General features: G+C 39.7%; 2 protein-coding genes across 2 annotated transcripts; one reads left to right on the top strand and one right to left on the bottom strand.

Moving 5' to 3' along the window:
• Window positions 1-359: 359 nt before the first annotated feature.
• LOC145502295 (uncharacterized) lies at window positions 360-10,587 on the top strand. Its single transcript, XM_081481550.1, has 9 exons — window positions 360-818; window positions 1,105-1,556; window positions 5,167-5,240; window positions 5,405-5,470; window positions 5,566-5,633; window positions 6,324-6,453; window positions 7,187-7,283; window positions 8,143-8,222; window positions 9,161-10,587. The coding sequence occupies exons 2-9, from the start codon at window positions 1,112-1,114 to the stop codon at window positions 9,185-9,187; spliced, it is 987 nt and encodes a 328-aa protein (XP_081337676.1). The 5' UTR covers window positions 360-818; window positions 1,105-1,111; the 3' UTR covers window positions 9,188-10,587.
• Window positions 10,588-11,610: 1,023 nt separating this feature from the next.
• On the bottom strand, window positions 11,611-18,172 carry LOC145502280 (uncharacterized). The gene is made up of 9 exons (XM_081481537.1): window positions 17,729-18,172; window positions 16,993-17,289; window positions 16,378-16,767; window positions 15,570-15,709; window positions 14,845-15,004; window positions 14,559-14,690; window positions 13,672-13,917; window positions 12,933-13,151; window positions 11,611-11,982 (listed from the first exon to the last, which is right to left on the bottom strand). Exons 1-9 carry the CDS (start codon window positions 18,108-18,110, stop codon window positions 11,906-11,908), a joined length of 2,043 nt encoding a protein of 680 aa, XP_081337663.1. The 5' UTR covers window positions 18,111-18,172; the 3' UTR covers window positions 11,611-11,905.
• Between the last annotated feature and the right edge of the window lie 4,531 nt (window positions 18,173-22,703).

Genomic DNA, 22,703 nt, shown 5'->3' with positions numbered 1-22,703 from the left:
AGTAATACATTTTCGATATTTTACAGAATGTATATTAGTTTAAAAAACGGTTTCGTAGCCTAGGGGGTCAATTCAAAAGATCACACCCATCATTGAATACCGTGAATAATATGTTTTGGACTTTCTGACAGGTGAATAAGTTCAGCTGTACAAATTTTGTTTCAGTTTTTAAACGGAAATTTATAAAAAGGCTAAAAATATAAATAAAATGTTCGAAGGTATACTTTTTGCAGTGGTTTAAGAATTAAAACACGAAAATAAGAAGCAAAATTTTCTAGCAGTTGTCTTTCAAGCTCAAGTTATATTTTCAGATGTTACTTCGAACCGTCATGCATAATTTATTGGCGGTAAAATAAAGAAACAAGTTGGGAAGTAGTGGGAGAAGAAACAACATTTTCAAGCGTATTTCCTATGGCTTCAGGACATTTCGCCATTTCTTTAGGAACAGACGAATTTTCAGACATTTCTTCATATTTTTCCAGCCGAAAAATAGGAAATTTTAGCAAGAAATTCGAACAGACGCAAACAAAGAGAAAGTAATTTATGCAAAGTAAGCCAGCGTTATATTTCGAGATGCGTTTCTATTGGATAAAAGTAACAATGGTTTGTGTCTTCCCAACTGTGATTGGTTCCTTGTGACAGCTGGACGCATTGATTGACGTGTGACCACTGCGTGTGGAAGTTGTGCTCTTGGAGCTCGTTTGTGAGTGGTGAAGAAGGCGGACGACCAGCCACTCGTGTGCCTTCTGTAACTCGCGTTTTCGTTGGCTGCTCTAACTCAAACGAAACACCGGCTAGCCAACAAAAAATCGAGAAAGGTTTGTTTTACCTTCACGCCCTCCACCAATTATATTTCTTGCTATTGAGATTCCACGTTTTTGACTTGAAGTTTTCGAAGCGTTTCGAAGATTTATCGCTCGAGTCTTGCGGTCGCGATTTGTCGCTCAAATTTGTCTCGAAAGTTGTTTACATCATGTTTTCCGGGCGGTTTTTGAAGTCAAAAGCCCCCTTGGGCACTATTTTGTTTTGAAAGCACAGGTTTGAACCCACTTAGCGCAGAATTCACGTCTAAATTCTGCTTTCTTGTTTTGAATATGGCTTTAGCTGGCAGATGGAAGGTGTCGAGGAGGCCAGGAATGAAAACACAGATGGACTGAGCTCCCAGCCTCCAGACAGCGGTCAGCCCAGCTATCCACAGGCAGGACTAGCGACTTACACCCAGGGAAGTACAGTTCCAAATGGCCATGGCACTGAGCAAGTTGGCATCCGGGGTGTGCAACAAGTTATCGAAAACCGACCGGAGGTACAAAACGAAACACACGTTGGACTTGCGGACGATCGTGGCCACCTCTCCATTTCTAACGTTCCTGGAGGGGTTCAGGTCGCTGTTGTTCCTTCTACAGATGATGTTGGAAGTTTAGCCAGCGCTGCTACGGCGGTAGAGCGGGCAGACGATGGAACACACAGTCATACTGTGGTCACCGCCATGCCCGCGGATTACGGTTTACCGGGGCCTCTTCCTCCTCAGTATGTCATTCAACATGACGACCACGAGGGTAGGAGTAGTATTTGGTTATTTGCTTCCCATTTTATCTAAGTAATTATTTTTATATGTTAGTTAATGTAATTAAGAGCCTTGAAAACTTGTAGATTTCTTAACGCTGTCGTGTGGATTACGCACAATGCCAATTTCTTCCACCGCATGCCTTTATTCGTGAAGGCGTGTTTAAAAATAACGTTAAAAGTAAAGAAGTAAGTTAAATTTCTGTTTCATTTTGGAATCCCTTATTGATCTCCCAAGCTACATCGAGAAATAGAGGCCGATACATGAATTTTAGCTTATCTTTATAACTTCCTTGCTTTTAATAATCGAGTTTCGATCTTCCAGCCCTCCCGTTAAATCTGAAAGCACATTTTTGTCATTGTTAAGTACTAGATAAACTGGTTGTTTCTATGTCCGTTGATTTCCCGCCACACTATTCTGGGCAAAGGATGCAATATTTCAGGAAGTTGATTGAGATGCCAGGTTGAACACTATTAAATTCATTTCTTCACAAGGTCAAGCATTGAGGTCACAATTCACGGGGGAAGCAATTAGCTTACAGACTTAGTTATTCATGCGAGTACATTTGTACAGTTCTGTTAGAAGTGTGCATGCATGTTTTTCTCCACAACAAATGCGGGATTCTCCTGTTCCTTATATTAATGTGTCAAAATTTAATTAATGCTTTCAAAGTTACCTAGCATTAATAAAATTAGCTGGTACCCATTTATATGCCCCGTGTATGACATTTGCAGACTGCAAGAAGACTTCCTATAGGGTCTTTTATCTGATGAAACTAAAACCTCAGAAGGAAATATAATTTCAAATTTTGGAATATGACTATGTCATATGAAAACCAAGAATAACGTAAAATCCCAGGTTAAAGCCCTGGGCTTGTATAAAATCATAAGGGGTTTTGGGTGGGCTTATAAATGGGGGGGGGGGGGGGGAAGTTATATTCGGGGGGGGCGGCGGCATGTAAGCAGAGTAAGAAAAATGTTTCAGAATGACGACATGAAACATATCTGAGAAACGAATTAAAGCTATCATACCATTACATTATTAGCCTATAACTTACGATGAAGAATTTTGATGTTTGTAAAGAAAACACAAAAGGAACACGTCTTGTACGTTAGATGGGCTTATATCCGGGGAGGTGGTGGTTCTACAGTATCTGGAATAACATCTTTGTGAGCAAATAGAAGGGCTTATAACCAGGGAGGCTTTAACGTGGGATCTCGCGGTATTCTTGCTAGGTCTTTCACCTGTATGCTTAAGGATTAAATGTAAGTGGCCCTAACTACGTGTACACGTAGTTAGAGAATCCAGTCTATGAGGTGGGTGCCAACCTTTTGAAATCAAAATTCCATGGAATGATTACACCTGCACATTCTTTGATACATGTATACAGCTAAGCTATGTGTACATGTAGCACAAAAGTCATGTCTTTTTGTGTTCATGTACGAACATTTTTTTTGTCAAACAAATCACTAAGTATGTAATTTGGTCAAAGCAAACCATGAAAGATACCACAAAAATGTACTGCATAAAATTTCCTGGTAACAGCTGTAGACATTCACATTAAACCTGCTGAAATTGTGATAAGAATTTCCTCACACAGAGGTGGTTGAAAACAACTCGGACAAGATTTTAATAGTTCACATGTACAGTGTATTGAATATTAATAAAAGATTGTATGTGTATGTATTCACAGATGTCAGCTGTGTAAGTTTTAAAAAAATGCTGACAATGTTTACTTTACCAAAATATTTATCATATTTTGTGATATTTTCAAGAATTAAAGTATCATATGGCAACATTATCCTCATGGATTTCTTCTTTTTTTTTTTTTTTTTTTCTGGCAGCTGATTTTATAAAATAATATAGGTAGTTCGAATTTAAACACTTTGTATTGCATTTAACCTGGCTTATTATTATTATTATTTCTTTCTTTCTTTAACTGCAAGTAAAGCTATTTTTATATTTTTGAGTGTTTTTTGTGTTATTAATAATTAATTGCCTTTTCTGTGGTGCACTATTATGCTCTTATGAAAATTTAATTTCTTTCTTTTGTGTCAGTAGTAATTTTTTCCTTGTATGATTTTTTTTTTCTCCCAGAATAAATTAAACAAATATTTGTGATCTTTGTTAGTGTACTCGCTGTTTTAGTAATAATTATTATTTGTACATCTACCGTACAAGAGGAAAATTCTCAGACTAGTTAAACCTGGATACTCCTCTAGTTTGGCAAGCCTGTTAATTTGAACAAGAATTTTCAAATGAGCTCAATACATTTTAGAAGTTTATGTAAGGGCTTTGTGTGCCAAATTATCACTTTTATGTCCTGCAGTGGCGTGAATAATATATCACATACGAAAGATAATAAATCAGGGCAGAAATTAGTGCATTTCATCGGGGACTGTCCAATCAAAAGCCTTCTTGATAAGTACTAATTTGTTTTCATCAGGTAAATCTTCTTGATACAACTTGTCGTGTCCCTAATTGAGTAATTAGGATCGCTTTATTAAATTTTCAAAGCAAAAAGGAAAGTAAACATATTTGAAAATCAGCAATGAACATGAACATGGGATATGGCACCGGCTATCCACTGATGCCGTTTGATCCAAACTTCCCCCCGGCATTCAACCCATTTCCATTTCCGAAAGGTTGGTGTTGCTTTTCTTTCCGGTGGGTTGTTGGTTTGATACAATTTAGGATTTTTGTGTTGCAAGGTGAATCAAGACCTTCTTGATTGGCTGTTCTGTTTGATGAATTTGTCAAGGTACACCAATAATTCAAGAAACCTTTTCCACACTTCCAATCATCTTCTAATGGAGTTTATGTTCTAAAGGGTTATTCTCTGACATAAGAAAATTTCCTGTCTGTCCAATGGTGGTGGCAAATCTCCAGCACTTCCCAATCATTTTCAAGAGTACTTTTTGTGGCCTTCATTGTGTGTGCAATCTTGTCAGGAAACTCGTCTCTGATTTGAAGAACAGTTCATCTCTGGTTTTTGAGATTAAAATTCTGTTTTTAGTTGGTTTTATTGGTTTTGCTCTGAGAAATCAAGACATGTCAAGAGTGGTTACATGATTATTTTGTGTAAAGGTTATTTAGGATCAGATTTACTTCCCTACTGTACATGTACATGTAGATGTAGACTGAAATGAAAATGAATTGGGTTGATCTTGTTAAAAATTTAGAGAATGAACTGAAAGATATTACTTTGAGGCAAAGCTTGTGTTATACTTCAAATAAGTTTTGTAGCGATTGCTTCTGTTGATGTCTACATACTGTAAATGACGATAAAAATACCCTGTAATTTGTGAGTCATAAACTAAAAGTGCTTCAAAGTGTTCAGAAGTACAACTTCACTACAATAGGATTGCCATTGCTGCCTTTTTCCTTCTAAAAATAGTAGAGCAACTTACTATCCACTCAGTGAAAACCTGAGCCAAACGCTATTGGTTATTCAGACTGGTTACAGTTGCAAAGCAAACTCAAGGTTCTCATGTTTGGGGACTTTCCTCAGATATTGGTAATAATATCTGAGGAAATAATTTTCTATATTATTTTTATTTTTATTAGTTTTTTAATAGTTATACTTTTGTAATTTTTAACAGGAAGCGAAGATGCTGGAGTACATGGTGATGTGGATGGTGATGAAAAAGAGCGAGATGATATTCTCAGAGAACAGGTAAAGCCATTGAGCGAGGGTGCTTCTCGTATCTTAGTTTTTCTTCTGTCTCTCAAGCAAACATGTTCATTGTATTATGATCGTTTCAAGCTGAAACTCCAGCAACTGTCAACCAGTTTCTATCTTAATTTGCATTGCCTTATTTCTGTAATTTTTCTCATTAGGATCGATTCTTGCCAATTGCAAATGTGGCTAGAATAATGAAGAAATCAATTCCAAAGACAGGCAAGGTATGCAACCATTGTCAGCAAACTAAGTCTTTCAGAAGCTCTTGACAGGCTGGTAATTTTAATCATCTTGTTTTGAATTGATCCTTTCATTGTAGATTGCAAAAGACGCCAAAGAATGTGTCCAGGAGTGTGTGTCAGAATTCATCAGCTTCATTACTAGCGAGTATCCTTTGATAGCAACACTACATAATTCTTTATTGCGATTTGTTCAATGTAGTACAGTTGGACCCTACTATTTCAAACTTGATATTTTGATTTCGCTGTTACTTGGTAGTCAAAATTATTTCCCAAATGGAATTGCCTTTCAGAATTGACCTCTTCGAACTCCCACTATTTCGAACTATTTTTGATTTCCCCTAAGAGTTCGAAATAGCGGGGTTCAATTGAACTAGAAGTAAAATGTAATTTTAACATGGGGAAAGATCTCTTGACCAGTCAAAAACGTAAACACTTGATTACAGTACGTTAATATCTACTGGTAACAGTGAGGGGATGACTCTCTGCAAGTCGCAATACATAGGCTTTAGTTCATATATGTAAGTGCTGTGTTCAAGCAAAATGTTAAATGTTAACTGGTTTCCTCATTGTGGAAATATGTGCTGCAAGAAGAAGGTGACTTGATGAAGAACATAGGATACAGTGACTACTGTGACTGTCAGGCATTATAATAATAATAATAGTAATAACCAGTCCTCGAACTGTTGGGGTGACACTGGACTATCAAGCTTCAGATCAGTAATGCTGAACCCAAAATATCTGCTGGTCAATGTTTTTTTTTCTTTTAATCTGTAGCACTCTTACAAACTGATAATGAATTTTGAAAAGCTGTTAGAGTCCTTGACTTCGTCTTCAGGGCAAGTGAAAGATGTCACCAAGAAAAACGTAAGACAATCAATGGGGAAGACATTCTTTTTGCCATGCAGACGTTAGGGTTTGACACCTATGTAGAACCTTTGAAACTCTACTTGCAAAAGTACAGAGAGGTAAGTGAGAGTGAGCTTTACTATGAAAAGAAGCTACCTGTACAATGAACTTTTTGTTTATAAGGAATTGGTCAACTTGTCAGTCAGTTTTTTGATGAACTCAAGTAAGGCTGATAGTTGTTTTACAAACTTGACATTGTAACAAGATTCAATTTGGAAATACAGTTGATTATAGAAATCAGCAAAAATACAGAACAGCATTTCAGTATCAACTTGGCACCATAATCTAGTGAAAAATGCAACGGAAAGAATAATTTATGCTGAATTGACACCAACCAGTTATTTTTATTGTTAGTCTCAATTAATTTATTTTATTTCACACATTTACTTTTAGGATAAATAACCTTTTCCATTGCATTCTTCACTTGGTGACATTAACAAGTTGTTCCATATTTTCGCTGGCATTGTAAATGATTTAAATCAGCACTAGACGCAACTTTGACCAGGACAAATTAAACACAAACTTTGAAATGCTGTTTGTAAAATTCAGTAAAAATGAACTTCTGTGAGAGGGAATTGCAATTATCAATAGAATTCATTAGCTTTAGTTTTGACCTGTTAGTGTATAAAAGGCAAAGAAGATAATTTTATTTTAATTAGTGTAATTGCTATCGCATACATGGATGTGGTACTTTGTAAATCATATCAAATGGTTGAAAGTCATTGTGTATAATGTGAGAAGGCTTGACTGAGTAGCAGTATAGTCATAACAAATTGCTATTCTTGTTCACAGTCAATCAAAGGAGAAAAATCAGCTCTTGTGTCGGAAGGAAGAGAAGGCGAGATGGAAGAAGATGAACATACTGTCCATCAGTTCCAAGTTGCAGCTGGTAAATGGCTCTTATTATGTTAAAGTACAGTAGAATCCTGATTTCTCGAAATCTCATATTTTCGAACCTCCTGATAACTCGAACCAAAAGTTGTTCCCTCTCCTCAGTCCAACACTGTAATTTTACCCTGATTTCTCAAACTGTGCGATTATTCAAACCAATTTTCATTTCCCTTGGAGGTTCAAAAAATCAGGATTTCACTATACATGTATATGTAATTATGCATTTTAAACCAAGACTTACATGTACATGTTCCTACAGTTGTGATTATTTACAATATTTGCTCAGACATCTGTAGAGTGTAAACTGAAATCAAAATTCTATGGTCGTGACCCGTAACACCTTTTACAGCTGAGTATGTTTGATGGGTTGTTGATGTTACAGGTGAAATAATTATTATCTTTTGTTGATCATCCAGTTCACCCTCTAAGTAACAAGTTTGTTATGGGTGTGAAGATGAAGGCTACAGGTGAATCAAAATTTTATGATAGCCCTGTAACTACAGTCAGCTACTAAGAATTAATGGCCATTACTCCCCAGCAATAATGGGGAGCAGGGATGGTGCAGTGGTGAGAGCGCTCACCCTCCACCAGTGTGGCCCAGGTTTGATTCTGGCCCAGTGCCATACATGCATGTGGGTTGAGTTTGTTGTTGGTTCTTGCCTTGCTCAGAGGGTTTTTCTCTGGGTTCTCTGGTTTTCCTCCCTTCACAAAAACCAACATCTCCAAATTCCATTTTGACCAGGATATACATGCAGGACTTGTATGAAAACCAGCTAAGGCTGATGTTGCCTCCGCTCTAAATATTGTAATTTATTTATTTAGTTTTAGTTACAACATTTTTGTGATTCTTTCCACAGCTGCCCACCTTCACCCTTCAATGATCGCTACAGATCAAACTCCAACAACTATATACAGCACTGCTCCATATCAAACGACGGTAAGCTCAACATATTTAACCCTGTGACAGACCGTCATGTTTAGTGTCAAGTCTGAGAACCTGGTGGTTTTGCATGTTGTTAATATTTTAGTTGATGATTTACCTTAATTCTTGGTACCAGTCACCTTGACAGTGTTTTGGTTTTGAAATGTAAGTAGAGGTTAAAGGTAAAGTCTGCATGCGAGCCAAGTGGCCCATCAGGCCGGAGCTTATCCCGGTTTCTGTAGCATGAAGCGACTAGGAGTATTTCTACTCCCCCCTGGATGGGATGCTAGTCCATCGCAGGGTTACCCCCAGCATTAAGTTTGCCAGTACCCATTTATACACCTGAGAGGGGCACTGTGAGAGTAAAGTGTGTTGCCCAAGAACACAACACAATGTCCCCGGCCAGGGCTTGAACCTGGACCGCTCGATCCAGAGACAAGCGCACTAACCATGAGGCCACCGCGCCTCCCACCTAAAAAATGTAAGTAGAACCAAGTACTTAATCACTTGATGTTGCTTGGTGCTCATCCAGTCATACTGGAGGGGAAGCAGATGTGGCAAATATTTGCTGAAGAATTCAAATTTTGGATTCGTATAATATTATGCAACTGAGGGTGAGATTGAGTTCTAACCTGTGCTCTCATAACAATCATGCTGGCATGGCACTGAGAATTTATCAGGTTTCTCAGAAGCAGATTGCTGCCATTAGCTGGGACTTCTTGTTCATCTGACTGTGCATGTGTCTACACTGTGCACACTGTACTGTTATGTACTTGCCCAGGTCACAGCGAGTGGCTCCAGATGTTAAATTGTCTGGACCATTAATGTATGTACTGTAGTTCAATTGTATGATGAATTTCTCCCAGCTAGTGTGCTAGCAAAATGCATGCACTAGTAAGAAGAATTTGTTGTTTGATAGAGCTGATGCTAAGTTCATGTTCTTTTCTCAACAGATGCAGCAACCTTTGCACTTCCAATAGAGTGAACACCATTTAACAGATCATTTTACAAAATGGATATAATATGTGTATGTACATAATTTATCTCTCAGAGCTGCTAGATCATGCTTCTCCTGCTGGTGGTCTGTTCATTAGATTACCCTTGTATACCTGTAGTATAGTCGCTGATTTTTGGTCAAGTAGAGACTGAATACAAGTGGGGTGAAGTATGACCTGTTTTCAGTTTATCCTCAACCAAAGATACAAGTCTGTTGTTTCAATAGGCCATTTCCCAGTTGTCTTTTGACCCTGGGTCAAAACGAGTCTTCATGCAAAACCATTCATGTGAAAATGTGTTCCCCTTTACAGGTTCGTTTTCATACAAATCAAACTCATTTTCATTTGAAAGGTTTTGCACAAGGTCTTGTTTTGAAACAGAGGCACAAGGTAGCTTGGAAGTGACATATTTGAACATCCAGAAGATGTCCTAAGAGAATCTCAAAGAGATTTTACCAGAGCTGCGCTCTTTTGTAGAAGCCAAGTAGAACTGTGTTCATACTTGTGGTGGTGTGCAGAGCTTTTCAGATGTATAGTGTTCCAGTAGTGGGTTCACCAAAGGTGCTGTTGTATTGGGCAATCGTTAGTGTAACAGTCTGGCTTCATAAACGTAAATGTAACTTGCGTAGGGGTACAATGATGGAAGATGGTGTTTTGTGGAAAATATTGTTGACTCGTGTTGCCTGAGAAAATTGCCTATTGTAAAGATCGGCACTCCCTGGGAGACATGTTGAAGGATATGAAGCGGAGAGAAGCTGCTTTGTGTGTTCGCCTGTACACACAAGGCCCCTTTATGTGTATGTGTGTAGTTCATGGCTGTGCTGTACCTGGGACAGTTTGCAAGAACAGTACACACCTTCAAACATGGAAAATTAGGTCATTTTGTCCCTTCTTCATGACCCATGAATTCAAACCCGCCAAATTTTATGGGTTAAATTTTGCCCCTACAACAGAACTCTTTTACAAAACCAAGCATGTCACACGAGGAAAACTGTTGCTGCAACATGTCCTCTCTATGTCCTCACAACATGTACCCAAGTGTATGCTGACCTTGATGTACTGGGAAGCATTTTTTTATTGCAGTAAGCATTGTACAAGCATTAATACATGTGTAGCTTATCTTGTAATTTCATCGCAATTGAGTTACACTGCATTAAAGATAGCCCAGTGCAACAGCTCCTGTATACATATTAATGTAAATAATTAGATACTGTATTTAGAGAAATTCAATAGAGTAAAAAGGAATGTATTTATCTTGGATGGTTATAATTTCCTTTTAACTGCTTTATAACTTTTGGCAGTGTGTGGACATAGGGGATAAACTACAGAAATAGTATACACAGGATGATTTCAAGTCTATTTAGAAATAAAACTTGGAAAGTAAATTCTCGTTTGACTTCATTCTCTTTATTGTTTCAATTCAAATCCCTGGTGTTGGGTTTCTGGTGAACAGTAACGTTCTTTATTCTTTGCTGCAAAATGCCATTTCCTAGTTGCCCTCTGTGTCAGAAGTCTTCAAAACCACTCTTCGTGCGAAACCGTTCATATGAAAATGTGCTTCGTCTGCCGTTCATTTTCTAGCAAATCACACTTATTTTTCATAAGAAACGTTTTGCCCGAGGACTGGTTTTGGCACGGAGGCAAGAGGTCATGCTTCAAGACTGGTATTAAATCTCGGATAAGCCTAATTGGAAAAGGAAAATTTTTGTGAGACTACATGTACAAGAATGAACTGTACACTGCAACTGAGACTGTGGCGTTGAGAAGATTGGTGCGCGAGAAGCCTGGTTTTAGAGTCCATTTTTAAGCGCTTTCGGAGGAAAACTAGGCTCGATTTCCAGCCGTTTTGGGAGTGCAGTTGTTTATCCTCCTCCCTGTGGGACAAGGAACGCAGGCTCACAAAACGGCTGGAAATCGAGCCTTGAGGAAAACTGACTCTGATATATGTACCTTCATGAGGTGCTACAGCTAATGTAACGAGTTCTTTAGATCGTTCCTAAAATAGACCAATTTCGATATATTAAAATTCAGCTTAAAACAATAGACCTCAGCACGAGGCTCTGGGGAATAACTACAGAGTTTGTGGGGTTTATTCCCCGGAGCCTCGTGTTGAGGTCTCTTGTTTTAGGCTGAATTTTAATATATCGAAATTGGTCTATTCTGACAAGATCTATCGCAAAGTTATCGAGCTTTTCGGTTTTGACCTAACTGTCCCCTCCCCCGAAATGAAGAACGGAGTTGGGGTGGGGTGAGGATTTGAAACCCTGGCCCTAATAAGAACAATAAATCCTAGAATTCTTTTAAAACTTGTCTACCTCCCGCCCCGTGTAAGGCAACACCCCTATTTAGAAGGAAGGATCTCGTGGAAGGATAATCAGACACTTTGTTCAGCGGTCCTTCCCCTTATACGGGCATATCCGTCCCAGTCTCCGCCGGAGGCACCCTTGATTTGATTGCTCGATTTGAAATTCGAAAATACGCGAAGGTCAAGAAACAAAACAAAAAGCAAATAGAGTTGTTTGTTTATTTTTTGCAAATAAATAGACAGATTTTTCACTTGTCCTTTTAAGGGCATAAACGATTCCATTGCGTAGATCGGGGAAATATGAATCCATGATTCACTTTTGAGTAAGAGAGAAACAACAGATCATCACATCCTCGATCCTCCTCAGGTAACCTTGCTGTTTGACAACTGAAGCTGATTCAGATGTCCTCCGGAGAAAAGTTGGTTATCTCATCTCGCTTTCTGCTAAGTTCTGCGCTACATTTCCCTTGATTATCTAGGAAGAGAAAAAAAAATCTCAAGATAGTTTCTATTAAAGGTGCAGAACTGTCAAAACTCAAAACCACACCAACAAACCAACGAGAAGCAGCGGATCTTTTAAGACCTGGATCTACAAATGCTGAAATAATAAAATGATAATTTGATTTCTATCTCAATTCATCTCCTCTCCCTGCCCCAAGGATCAGTTTTTCGATTTTATTCATTGCAAAATTTTACTTTCCTGTTGGCTAGCTCAAATGATATGAATAATCCACACATCCCCTCCCCCACAACCACCCCTCTTCTTCCAGCATAAATGATTTACGTACATACATCATAACATCAAAGCATAGTAAGTAGAGAAGATTACTACTAACTATGATCAAAGGCTTAAGCCATGACGACGACGGCAACGAGAACGTTACCAAACAAAACGTTTTGTGAGCAAAGCAATAGCTGTACACGTGCGTTATAAATCTTTGTACATTTCTTTGCCGTCCTCTGCAAAAGAACCAACCTGAAATGATTAAGTTCTGCGTCAGGTCTAAGGAACAGGAACGACGACGGCTAATTTTTCGTATTTCCACTTGGTATTGAACGCTGTCACCATATTTAGCCTGAGTATGTTTTTAGAGCCATTGGCCTACTGAACAGGTCTAGACAATTGCGAAATTCGAAGGTAACAAATTAACTCATTTTTGACCAGGCGCCGTCCTCGGCGTCGTCTTCGACGGCGTTGTCATTTAACGTTGTTTTTTCAGAGGACGGTAAAGGAATGTACCAAGAATTATAACGCAAGTTCACAGCCATTGTTCTGCTCATTAAACCTTTTGTTTAGCGACGGTTCCGTCGCCGTTGCCGTTGTGGTTTTCTTAAAAACTCCCTAATGGTTGCGAAAAACGTTGTCGATAACAATACTGAATTTCCCTTTTATTTGGTTAAGCCGCCAGCTGTGACGTCATTCACCTAATCTCGCGAAAACTGCCACCTCACATATCGCCAGGTATCCTTTACCAACCATACTAACTGACACGTGTCGGCCAGGGATTGGTGGTTTACACTCTGCTGTCCAGACCTCTCCCGCGCCTAGCTGTCTAACTCGGTCGCCGCACATTGGGTTCTGTTTATAATCTGTGAGAATTCCAACGCGAATCTCAAAATTGGACAATGGGCTCGACAGAGTACCTGTAATGGAAGAAATATGAAATACCGTATTGCATAAGGAGAGATAATAAATGTGTCATCAAGCACTTCAACTGTTAGCTACTGTTGGTAAAAGCGTCTTTCGCCTAATCAGCCGATCCTGGAGAGGGTGTCCGCCGCATTCAAATTTGATCACATTCTAACGGGATGTGTTATTCTGTTCACAACAGCAAAAGTGCCTGGCATCTTAGAGTGTTCTCTCCTCCTGCACCTGATCTAAATTTCACTAATGTAGCTTTTTCTAAGGCTTATAGTTGTAAGCTAACTCGTCTTGACTCGAAAGTGAGCACAGGGGCCCTGGTTTTTTGTTTTTTGACTTTTTGGCAAAAATTGATCTTAATCTTACTTCATGGCACGTTCATGGTACGTACTGCCTGTGGGAACATTTTGGGCGCGAACGTCCTTAAGGTCAAGTGTTGACAGTCCAGCTTATAAAACATACCAGATGAGCTGACTGCATACCAGATGAGCTGACTACATACCAGATGAGCTGACTACATACCAGATGAGCTGACTACATTGACATCCGTCACAATGTGCTCGCTCTGCAAATCTACCCTCCACCAAGGGTCAACTTCAAGGGCCGTTATGGAGCAAGAGCCCGCATAGGGTACAGTAGTCATGTTCCCATCCACAGCCAGTTCTGGACCCACACCAGCTATGGCCACCTTTTCGTCTTTTAATCCACTCTGGAGTTCATCAACAGACATCAAGCTGGACTGAAGAGCAGTCTTCCCCAAAGCTACATCTAAAGGGGAGAAATTATATTTATAATATCATGGGTGACAATTTACTCCTTAAATTTGGGGCGAAATATTATTTAAGCGTTAATTTATAAGTTTACATTTGTCGCGAAATTTATCGATTCAATAAAGGAATAAAAGAACCACGATTGTAAGCGTAATTTGTCAGCCACGATATAAAAGGTAATCAAATAGTATATTCGTGAAATTAAGAAATAGTTTCATCAGCTTTTTGTGAAGAAAAACATCCTCATTTTCTCTTGGTTTTGTCTAATAATTCCCCGAGCCTCAAGGCTCGGAGAAATTATAAGAATTTTGACAAAACGCGTGTGAAATTATTTCCTAATTTCACTCGTCACCATTTTATTTCACATACTGATGATACCTATTAGTCCAAGAATCTTGCTGATGTACGCGAATTTGCGATAAACACGTGGAGGAAGGAACGAAACGCCAGCCGCTAGGTGAGTGGCCACTAGCGGTATTGGCAACTTGTCGCAACAATTGGAGGGGATATCGACACGTAGGCAATCATACTAGTACACGAAAGGTTTCAATTGAAGAAAACTTTACCCCCAAACCCTCCATATTGAGTCTTTACTCCTTCTAATGCAAATGAAAAATTTGTTGACGTAACATAGCCTACCAGGTACAAATTTGTTGCAGATAGAGATGGGCCTGGAATCACCATGTAGAACCCAGTCTTGCTCGCCCTGCACGCTCTCATCATCACACTTCAGCAACCTGGCCTCAACATCACCTAAACCTGTTTTGCCCGCTGAAAAGTTCAAGGAAAAACGTAACGAAATAAAAAAACAAATATCAAAGGTGTATCTTAGTCAACAATTACATTTACTTGTAGATAAATAAACTTTTCATCCTATCATCAAGATTTTGCTTGAGAGGTAAATAAAATATTGTGGAACAGTTACCCGAAGCCGTTACGCATAACCCAGAATCCTTCACGGGCATTATCTTGTTCTTTTTACAAGTGAACCGCTGTTCTTCAGATTTGACGTCACAAGCTTGTTGCTTTAGTAGATCCAGGCCTTGGTCTCTACCCATCGTCACACAAAGACGGGACTGAACATTCTACAGAATGGAAAGAAAATAGAAAAACCAGAATGTAAACGAATGAAGATGAATTTTTTTTTCACTAGTATTTCATAATTCTTTATCGTATGCATTTAAAGAACTCGTAAACGTGCGATTGGGAATCATTATGCGATAGAAGACCAGACTGCTAACATCTTGAATTCGCGAACGGGATTTTGAGCGCGATGTTCAACGAGTTTGCTGTTAAATTCTGAAAGGTATATGAAGAGTCTCCTGGCCGAGACTAAGCATCGCGTCACCAAACTTGCCACGAACTATCTTTTCACAAGCATTTGGTAATTCTTTATTGAGAACAGAATAGGGGCCGAAAATCAAAACAAGATGTGAAGGTATGATGATACAAGGTGTTGCATCAGCAGTGAAGATCGCTTGAAATAAACATTTTTCTTCAACGTCTTTTGTTAGGGAAGTTTAGAAATTACTTAATTGCGAATTTCAGTGGTGCTCTAAGTCATCTCCCAATAATCTAAAACGGTAGATTCCTCTTTCTCAGCCAAACGTAAGAAGCGAATGCTGATAGAGTTGTTCAATGAGGTCATACCATTAATGATCCTGTCAGTGTAAATACCCACTGGGACACCTCACCATCACAGGAGCTGAGTATAACAGGTGAACCATCCTCTGAAGTGGGTGGGGCAGAAAGACAGTTCCCGGTGCCGTTCATTTGGACTCGGAATTCTCCTGCGTTGGATAACACATGAGCAGTTAACAATCTGGGCATAACTGGACAAGAAGTAACTAGGCAACAAAGATTGAAATAAGTCCGCCCGGCTTAGGTGGTCATCAGCAGCTGATCAGACTGTCATAGACTTTAGGCTAAGAGTACGTGCGACTTTCAAACGGTCAGTGGGTCAGTCACTTACGCAGTCCTAGTGATAAACCAGCCAATTTATGAATCAATCAATCAGTCAATCAATCAATCAATCAGTCATTTATTCAGTCGATCGATCGATCGATTGGTCGGTCGGTCGTCGGTCGGTCAGCCAGTCAGTCCGTCGGTCATTCAGTCAGTTAGTCAGTCAGTCAGTCAGTCAGACAGCTAGTCAGACAGTCAGTCAGACAGTCAGTCAGTCAGTAAGTCGACAGTCAGTCAGTCAGTTAGTCTGTCAGTCAGTTAGTCTGTCAGTCAGTGAGTTAGTTAGTTAGCCAGTCAGTCGATCAGTCTGTCAGTCAGTCAGTCAATCTGTCAGTCAGTCAGTCAATCAGTCAGTCACTCAGTCAGCCTGTGGTTCAGTCAGTCGAACGATCAGTCCGTCGGTCGGTCGGTCAGCCAGTCAGTCAGTCAGTCAGTCAGTCAGTCAGTCAGTCAATCATTCATGCAAACAGCAGGCAGACAGTCACACACACACCTGAAAACTCGAAGTCGGACTCCTCACTCGGCTTATCATAAACAGTCTTCGAAAACCGCGGGGTGAACAACTTCTTAAAAAACGCCAATGCTGTATCCGCCAGTTGATGTACATTCTTAAGAGGATCAGCTAGATTAAAATCTAGTTTGAATTGTCCTCTGGATCCAAATATGCTGACATCAGCACCGAGAGACACGGTATTCTTAAGAGGAGCGGCTGCTAAGTGTGTCTCGAATGATAACTTGTGAATAACCAGTATATTATTAGCGGCTGCCATCACAGCTCGCTCGGCCCAATACGCTCCTTTTTCCAGTAAGAAAAGTCCGTGATGAGCCAAGTCGAGCGCCTTGCACATTCCTTTCGTGATGTGACCAGCTACATTACAGGAGCCTGGGGTGGAGAGAAAATAGAAAACAGCGCTTTCAGAAGACTGGGTTGCATGGTTCATATGGATACATATATATGGGTAATTAGTTAGGTGTGAGATCAAGGTCAATATTCAGCCACAAGCTTGGCCAATAAAGAGCTCGCTAGATGAGATTCACAACAGAAATCTTTGTAATTATTAATGCACATAATAACAGTTTTCCCTGATCTTTGTATTATCCCTCTTACCTTTACATAAGTCTTTTGCGACCAGACAAGCCTTCTCAGCCAGTTTCTCGCAAAGCATTTTACCAACAAACCTTCTGCGTCGAGCCGAGCGGGGCTTGGTGCTGTTGCCATAGCGACTGTTGAGACACACTCTTTCTTTGTTTTTGTGACCTGAATATTTGTTGGCGCGATGGAGATTTTGTTTTATTCCAGGGCCGGCACAGTTCATTCCGTCAGCTAAAAGGTCCATGTACCGTTTTATTCTTTCCTTTTGAAATCCAGCCTTGAACTTATCCCCAATACTTTTAACTTTTCGGCCTATAAAAAATGATTACGTACAACCACAAACTTCTGGTAAAACATGAAAATTAGAATGGTCTTCTAAAGGTCCTAAAGCTTTATAAACCTATTTAGTGGATCTGGATAGGTTAAAAGATATAATGGCTGAAAATTTGTCGAAGATATTTCACCGGAGTTGCAACACTTTGTGGCTTCTTACATGAGGTAAATACAAGGATTAATGCTCCGCCATTTTGGATGCGAGTGCAAAGTTCTCGCCCAACGATCTGGAACAAAAGCGATATTGAGATGGCTACAAATCAGGCGAAAGATATGACATCTCTACCTGTACATGCAGTGGGGATTGCTCACTTAAGGGAATTAAAGTGAAAGACATGTTTACTCCTGTAGGCTGTATCTATTTTTTAATCACCCCCGCATCTATTTGCTCAGTTTATACAAGTGAGAATTTCCTTACCAAATTCATCAACTTTTTCTCCAACAAAGTGCTTAAATTTGTCCATGGCCAGCTTACATTCCTCCGTAATCTCACTGCAAGTAATTTCCTCGCAAATATTGCAGAAACTACCAGCGTTCCTCTCGCAGGCAACCTTAGCATCACGAACTTTCTCCCTTGCCTTTTGCAGAGCTTTTCTTGTCGCTTGTAGACCTTTAATTAATACCTCAGCAGTCGCGTTATTCAGCGAGTCAAAACCGGTTTCTATGGTAAACTTGGCTGAGAAACCGGTTTGGGCAAACGGGTTTCCATAACCTGCTGCAATCCAAACTCTCGCTTTGAACACGTTGAACAAGTTAAGGGCTACCTCTGCTTCGAAGCGCTCTGTTGTGAGCTTAAACATGATTTCTGTCTCAAACCCAAAGATGACCACAGCTCCTTGAATGTAAATCTAAAAAGAAGCAGCAAAGATATTGAACGTTCAAATTCGTGACAAAAAATAACGATCTGAAGTTGTCATAAAGAAGTACATTAATGCTAAGATAGCGTGAATCATCGGTAGATATTAACGTAGGTAAAGTTTGCATACGAGCCAAGTGGCCCAATAGGCCGGAGCGTATCTCCTGTTTCTGTAATATAAAGCGTCTAGGAGTATTCTTACTCCCCCGCTAGATGGTACGCTAGTCCATCGCAGAATTACCCCTAACATTAAATTCACCGGTACCCATTTGTACACCAGGGTGGAGAGAGACACTGTGAGAGCAAAGTGTCTTACCCACAACACAGTGACCTCCACCAGGGCTCGAATACGGACCGCTCAATTAAGACGCGAGCGCACTAACCGTGAGGCCACCGTGACTCCACGAGTAAACAACGTTACGGTATAATAAATATATCATAGTTATTTACCTCTGCTTCGAGAGGATTTCTCTTGGCATGAACGTAGAACTTTGGGCCTTTTTTCTTGTCCGCAAGGGAGCGAACCATTTCCACGTTACCAAGTAACTTCACAGGCTCTAACTCCACATCAAAGTTGATTTGCTGTTTGGAGATGTAAAAAAGAAAAATAATAACAAGCAGTGCAGACAGTTGAAAATCAAGAAGTTGAATGCATGTTGATATCAGATATAAATGGTATCGGTATAAATGACTTATTCGGTCGATTTAATAGACTTTGCGATATAAACTTCTTATTTCCATTATAAAGCCAAAGTGGTTTTAGAGTCTGTTCCAATGCTAGAGATCTATACCGAAATTGGGGTCGGGATGGAGACCAGAATCAATATCGGAATCCGGATCAAAATCAGCATATCGCTCATCAGTACAAACGTTTAACTCTAGCTTCTGAATTTTGAAGATGCTAGGAGTATTATTATTCTTGCATGGGTTACCATGGTTACGAGTCCCTATTTGGCTTCCTCGGGATATTGTTTACGTAGATCATCTGACTTTGGTTGTCACTGAAAGCTGTGGTCAGAGCGATCATGAGACTGTCAGTTTTTTTTTTTTTTCCTCTTATTAATATTAAGGTCAAATGAGTGTTATCCGTGAACACGAGTGCAAAGGGGCGGCGGCGCCCAAGTCTCTTCCCAATTCTGTCTGGTCTGAAGCATCTCGCCTCATACTCCCTGACTAATTTCGAGAGAAGAACAGACTGGTAGTAGTCTAAGCGATAGTAAGATTATGAACTTTAATTTTGGTTACCTCGTCACTCAGTAATATTTCTACCGCTGGCGCAAATCCCAATATGTTGATTGTGCCTTTGATGTAAACACCTTTCTTTATAGCTTTCACTGAACCAGCGTAAGGAACTTTCTGATTCTTCCATGCTGCTGAGATCTAAAAGAGACAACATAAGAAACATTCTACAATACCCTACCAGGGGTGTGGTGCGCATTTGTCTTGGACTACGCACCGAAGAAAAAGTTGATCGAGCGAGGCGGCCTGAGGTTTTGGCGCCATGCTTGCACATTTTCCAAAGAACAGTTTCATAAATCAAAACATGGAAATAGGTTGGGTCTTTAGTAAATTATGTTATTTATCTGTCAACCATTGGGATAATTAATAGTAGGTTTAATACGAGAGACTAGACACTGTCAAACCAGCCGATTTAATTATTAAATACGATTATCACCAAAAAGACAGAAGTCGACTATTTTCTTTTACCTTTTCAGCGTTAAAGCAAATAGAAGATGTCTGCAGGGAGGCTACATCTAAAACTGATCGAATTGGTTTTAACTAATCAAAAAACTTAGAAGAACATTAGAAGACCATGTCTCGGATGTATCTAGAATAAAGATCTTTGACCTTTCGTTCAATCCATCTGCTTCTTCGTTGGCGCTGACATTCCTTGTTCGCTGAGCTTGCACTGTTAATGTTTTAACAATCATTAACGTTATTTATTTTTCTTTTTTTTGTTACAAGCAAATTTGGGTACTTGTCTCAGAGTGATATTGTTCTTCTAACTTTTCTCCCCGATTCTCAAACTAAGGGAGCCACGTCACGATTTGAACATCATAAACGCTGGTTAAGTCTAAATTTTTCAAGTTCGTCGTTTGTAATCCGTGCCAATCTTCTCCATCTTCAACCATTATTGTTCCTTTAGGGATTATTATTATCTCCTTGGTGTTTTTCTATCTGAGTAAACTATCATTTTCAGGTTTCCTTCAACTTAAAGTAAATTTTGTACGTGACCAAAATAATTCAAAACACCGTGACTGAGCTCCTTGATATAATTAATGTATACTTACTGTCAAGCCTTTTGGAAAGCCACTCTGTTCCACAGCTGGAGGTAGCTGAAGCTTAGAGCCAAGCATTCGCAATATCTTTCCAATCGTTACGGGTGACAGTTCACCATAGATGTACTGACCGTCTGGATTAGCGCTGATTCCTACTAAGGCCTCCCCAGAGAAACATCGCCCCTCCAGTTTGAAATCGTCCGCCCCTTGGCAGTCGTGCCCAATCTCCAAGCGGCCGTTGAAAGTGAACTCTGTAGGGATTCCAGTAGCTAGCGATACTGTAAAGCTAATGGAAGAGATGGCAGGGAGATTCTAGACTGACGAGCAACGAGCAATCTGATATCTTTATAAACTATTTTGTCAAGAAGCCCCGTACAGTTACCCTCCGAGAGGGCATAACATGGCCGGAAAGAAAGAACAAATTTTCAGCTTTCCTTTCAAACTGTGAACGAAAAGAGGAGTACCTTTGGCCATATAATACTCTCAACAAATTCCCAAACAGAATTTTCAACGTCTATGAACGTAACCATTTGGTTTAAAATCAAGATTTAATTTCGGGACCTTTTTTAGCACATGGCAGACCTTGGCTTTTCATTTGCTATGCCAGGTAGAAGCACAATCGCAAGCGCTGGGGTTAAAATTCATGTTTTTACCCTTGCTGTTGTGGTTTTGCTTGTCAGAATTTTGATGGACTCTTTTGGCCGCACCTGGCCCTATCCCCCACTTAGTCAGCGTCCAAACTACTCCAGTGAAATTTGAAAACGCAGCTTTATTACTATGGCAGACCTACTGTCCACACTAATCCATCACGAAAGCTTTTTGAAAATGCAATTCAAACCGAAGGAAAAAAACGCGGCTTTCCGTTCTCGTGTGGACGGAAAATATTTTGAAAATTGAGCTGTTCGAAAACGATGGCGTTACGATGATCATGTGATTTCCCTGACTGAGTTTTCCTCAAAGACAAATGCAAAATGACCGGTGATTGTTACATTTTTAAATTTCCCCGGAGTAGTGTGGACGGAAAACATTTGATGCGTTTTTTCAGAGAAATCTCCGTTTTAAAATTCCTCCGGAGTAGTTTGGACGAGGCCTTAAATTTGCACTTGTGCTTTTGTCGCTAATAAAGGCCAGTTCTAACGATTATGTATTTCCAGGTTCTTAGCTAAGGTTGCCTCACCCAATCTGTATGTTTCCAATGCCAAGAAACGATAAACCAAACGCCTTTCTCCACATCCCGTTCATGTATAGAGTGGTGCCTATCTCGGCTGCTCCAGTTACGAAGAGTTTTCCTCCAAGTTGTAGTGATGTGCTGGGTACCTCTTCTCCTTTGTCATCAACTTCCCCTTTGACTGGAACGTCTAGCTCGACTGCAAACCCAACATTGGGCGTCACAGAGACACTACCAAATTTAACCTAACAAAAGAAATATAAAGAATATAAAGAGCTGGTTCGTTAAATCGGCCATTACCTCTCAAGATAAGTGTCTGAATTCTTGCTTGTCAAGGTTTTCCTAGACAGACGACTTGTGTTTCATCTTGAGATTGGTGAATATTTGTTCTTTGCTAAGAAGCTTTATTCTCATGTTGAACTATTTCACTTTGTGAAAGTAAGTATTTGAAATGGATCATGTGAATATCATTGTGTACAATCATGAAAGATTTACCAATGAGAGAAAGCTCTTCGCTGAGCTTTCCGTCAGAAAAATCTTCACGAAAAAATCCTGCTCTCTTCCAACCCTTTTTAATGTTATCTCTCTGTGTCATCTTCAATTATTTTTTTCCTGAATGAATGTATCACGGATATCATTCATTTCAAGCGTTCAGTGTTATGAGCTCCATGGAATAAACAGACTTCTAAAGGCTTAGTAATCAGGTCGAAGGTTCGAATGGCGCTTGAATGTTTGACGCTTTATTGAAGTTCTCTTTCGCGAAGATTTTTCTTGATTTTCTTTAATGTACCCCATTTCGAGATAAAGATAACCAGCGTTAGGTAGCTTCTCGTTTATTTCTGTTGTACTATAGGCTTTTTTTCCTTTTGGTATCTATGGCACGCGCCTTTAGACAACACTAAAAAGATCTTACCTCAACAAATAACTCAACTTTGTTAAACTTCAGATCTCCTTTTATGGGTATGCCGTACACACCAGCTTTCACATTAACGCCTGCTTTGTTGACGCCACCGTGAAATTTTAACCACGAATCCTTGCCCATAAGAATTTTACCAAACTCACAATATGAGTTATTTCCACAATTCGCGGC

Source organism: Orbicella franksi, chromosome 11, assembly GCF_964199315.1.
Source record: "Orbicella franksi chromosome 11, jaOrbFran1.1, whole genome shotgun sequence".
Classification (NCBI taxonomy): domain Eukaryota; kingdom Metazoa; phylum Cnidaria; class Anthozoa; order Scleractinia; family Merulinidae; genus Orbicella; species Orbicella franksi.
Note: the sequence above shows the minus strand (reverse complement) of the source record. Positions and strands in the feature narration are given on the sequence as shown.